This window comes from Peromyscus leucopus, chromosome 17, assembly GCF_004664715.2.
Source record: "Peromyscus leucopus breed LL Stock chromosome 17, UCI_PerLeu_2.1, whole genome shotgun sequence".
NCBI lineage: Eukaryota > Metazoa > Chordata > Mammalia > Rodentia > Cricetidae > Peromyscus > Peromyscus leucopus.
Window position 1 is genome coordinate 32,109,500 of NC_051077.1, and position 1,169 is coordinate 32,110,668.

The following is a 1,169-nucleotide window of genomic DNA, read 5'->3' on the forward strand; positions in this document are numbered from 1 at the left end:
AACTTGCTTGTAGTACGTTTTATAGTCTATAGAACTGTTGACTGCAATTTTTACTTTTCCTTTAGATCTGAGCCCAGAATGAGCTGCAGTGGTGCTGAGGGGCTGGGCTTATATAGCACACATACCATCTGTGCAGCCTTCTTGTCTTTGGGAGACTTTGGTTCTGTGGTAGCTCTAAGAAGGCTGTCAATCATGTGGGTTCTTTTTTCTTTTCTTTTCTTTTTTTTTTTTTTTTTTTTTTTTTTTCACTCTGAGTATCACAACAGTTTATTTAGCAAAAAAAGTTTCATATGAAAATGTACATGACCCAGTTCTACACCCCAATCAGTCCTTAGGGGAAGGATGTGGACTCCTCTACTGACCAGCCATTGCTTAGACTCTTTCCAAGGCTTCTAACATGATGGTGCTGTTTCCTCATATGACCACCACGCCGATGTTGTTCTGCTGCCCACTAGTTGCCATCCCCACACACTCATCAATCACAAGATTCATAAAGGGATCAGAGCCCCGTGGTCTTCCTTGTACATGTCGGCCACCATTTAACTTCAACGATAACTTCTTGTCCATACATTTCTTCAGCTCGGGAGGGTGGGCCTTGCTCATGGCGACACTTCAGTGGGCTTGGTGTGGTGGGAAAAAGCTCATGTGGGTTCTCTTGACCCAGTGCAAGTGAGCCAATCTAAATGCTCTCTTCCATTGAAACTGTGATTGGGGGGGGGGGGTCATGTGACCTAGGTTGATGCCTGAGCTGTTTATAGAATTGATATAAATGTGGATGAAGAAAGTCTTCCTCCTTTAGTATTTGGAGATGTCATTTTTATATTCTTTCTTAAACAAATATGCAGGAGTGCTCCCCTGACCATTTCCACCCAGATCCTAAGAGTGCGACCCTATTAAGAAACAGAGTCTCAGAAGAAATAATTTGTTAAGGATTATGACATGAAGCCGGGTGGTGGTGCACACCTTTAATCCCAGCACTCTCGAGCAGAGGCAGGTGGATCTCTGTGAGTTCGAGGCCAGCCTGGTTTACAGAGCAAGATCCAGGACAGGCACCAAAACTACACAGAGAAACCCTATGTTGAAAACCAAAAAAAAAAAAAAAAAAGGATTATGACATGAAATTTCCTTTGATCTAAGGAGCGTCCTAAATCCCACGGCCAGTGTCCTAC

General features: G+C 43.4%; 1 protein-coding gene across 1 annotated transcript; it reads right to left on the reverse strand.

The window, feature by feature from the left end:
- Nucleotides 1-312: 312 nt before the first annotated feature.
- LOC114683375 (small nuclear ribonucleoprotein G-like) lies at nt 313-739 on the reverse strand. Its single transcript, XM_037211573.1, has one exon. The coding sequence runs from the start codon at nt 601-603 to the stop codon at nt 415-417; it is 189 nt and encodes a 62-aa protein (XP_037067468.1). The 5' UTR covers nt 604-739; the 3' UTR covers nt 313-414.
- Between the last annotated feature and the right edge of the window lie 430 nt (nt 740-1,169).

Excerpts from the sequence above, each read along its gene's own strand:
- LOC114683375 (XM_037211573.1), bottom strand. The coding sequence starts at position 603 with ATGAGCAAGGCCCACCCTCCCGAGCTGAAGAAATGTATGGACAAGAAG.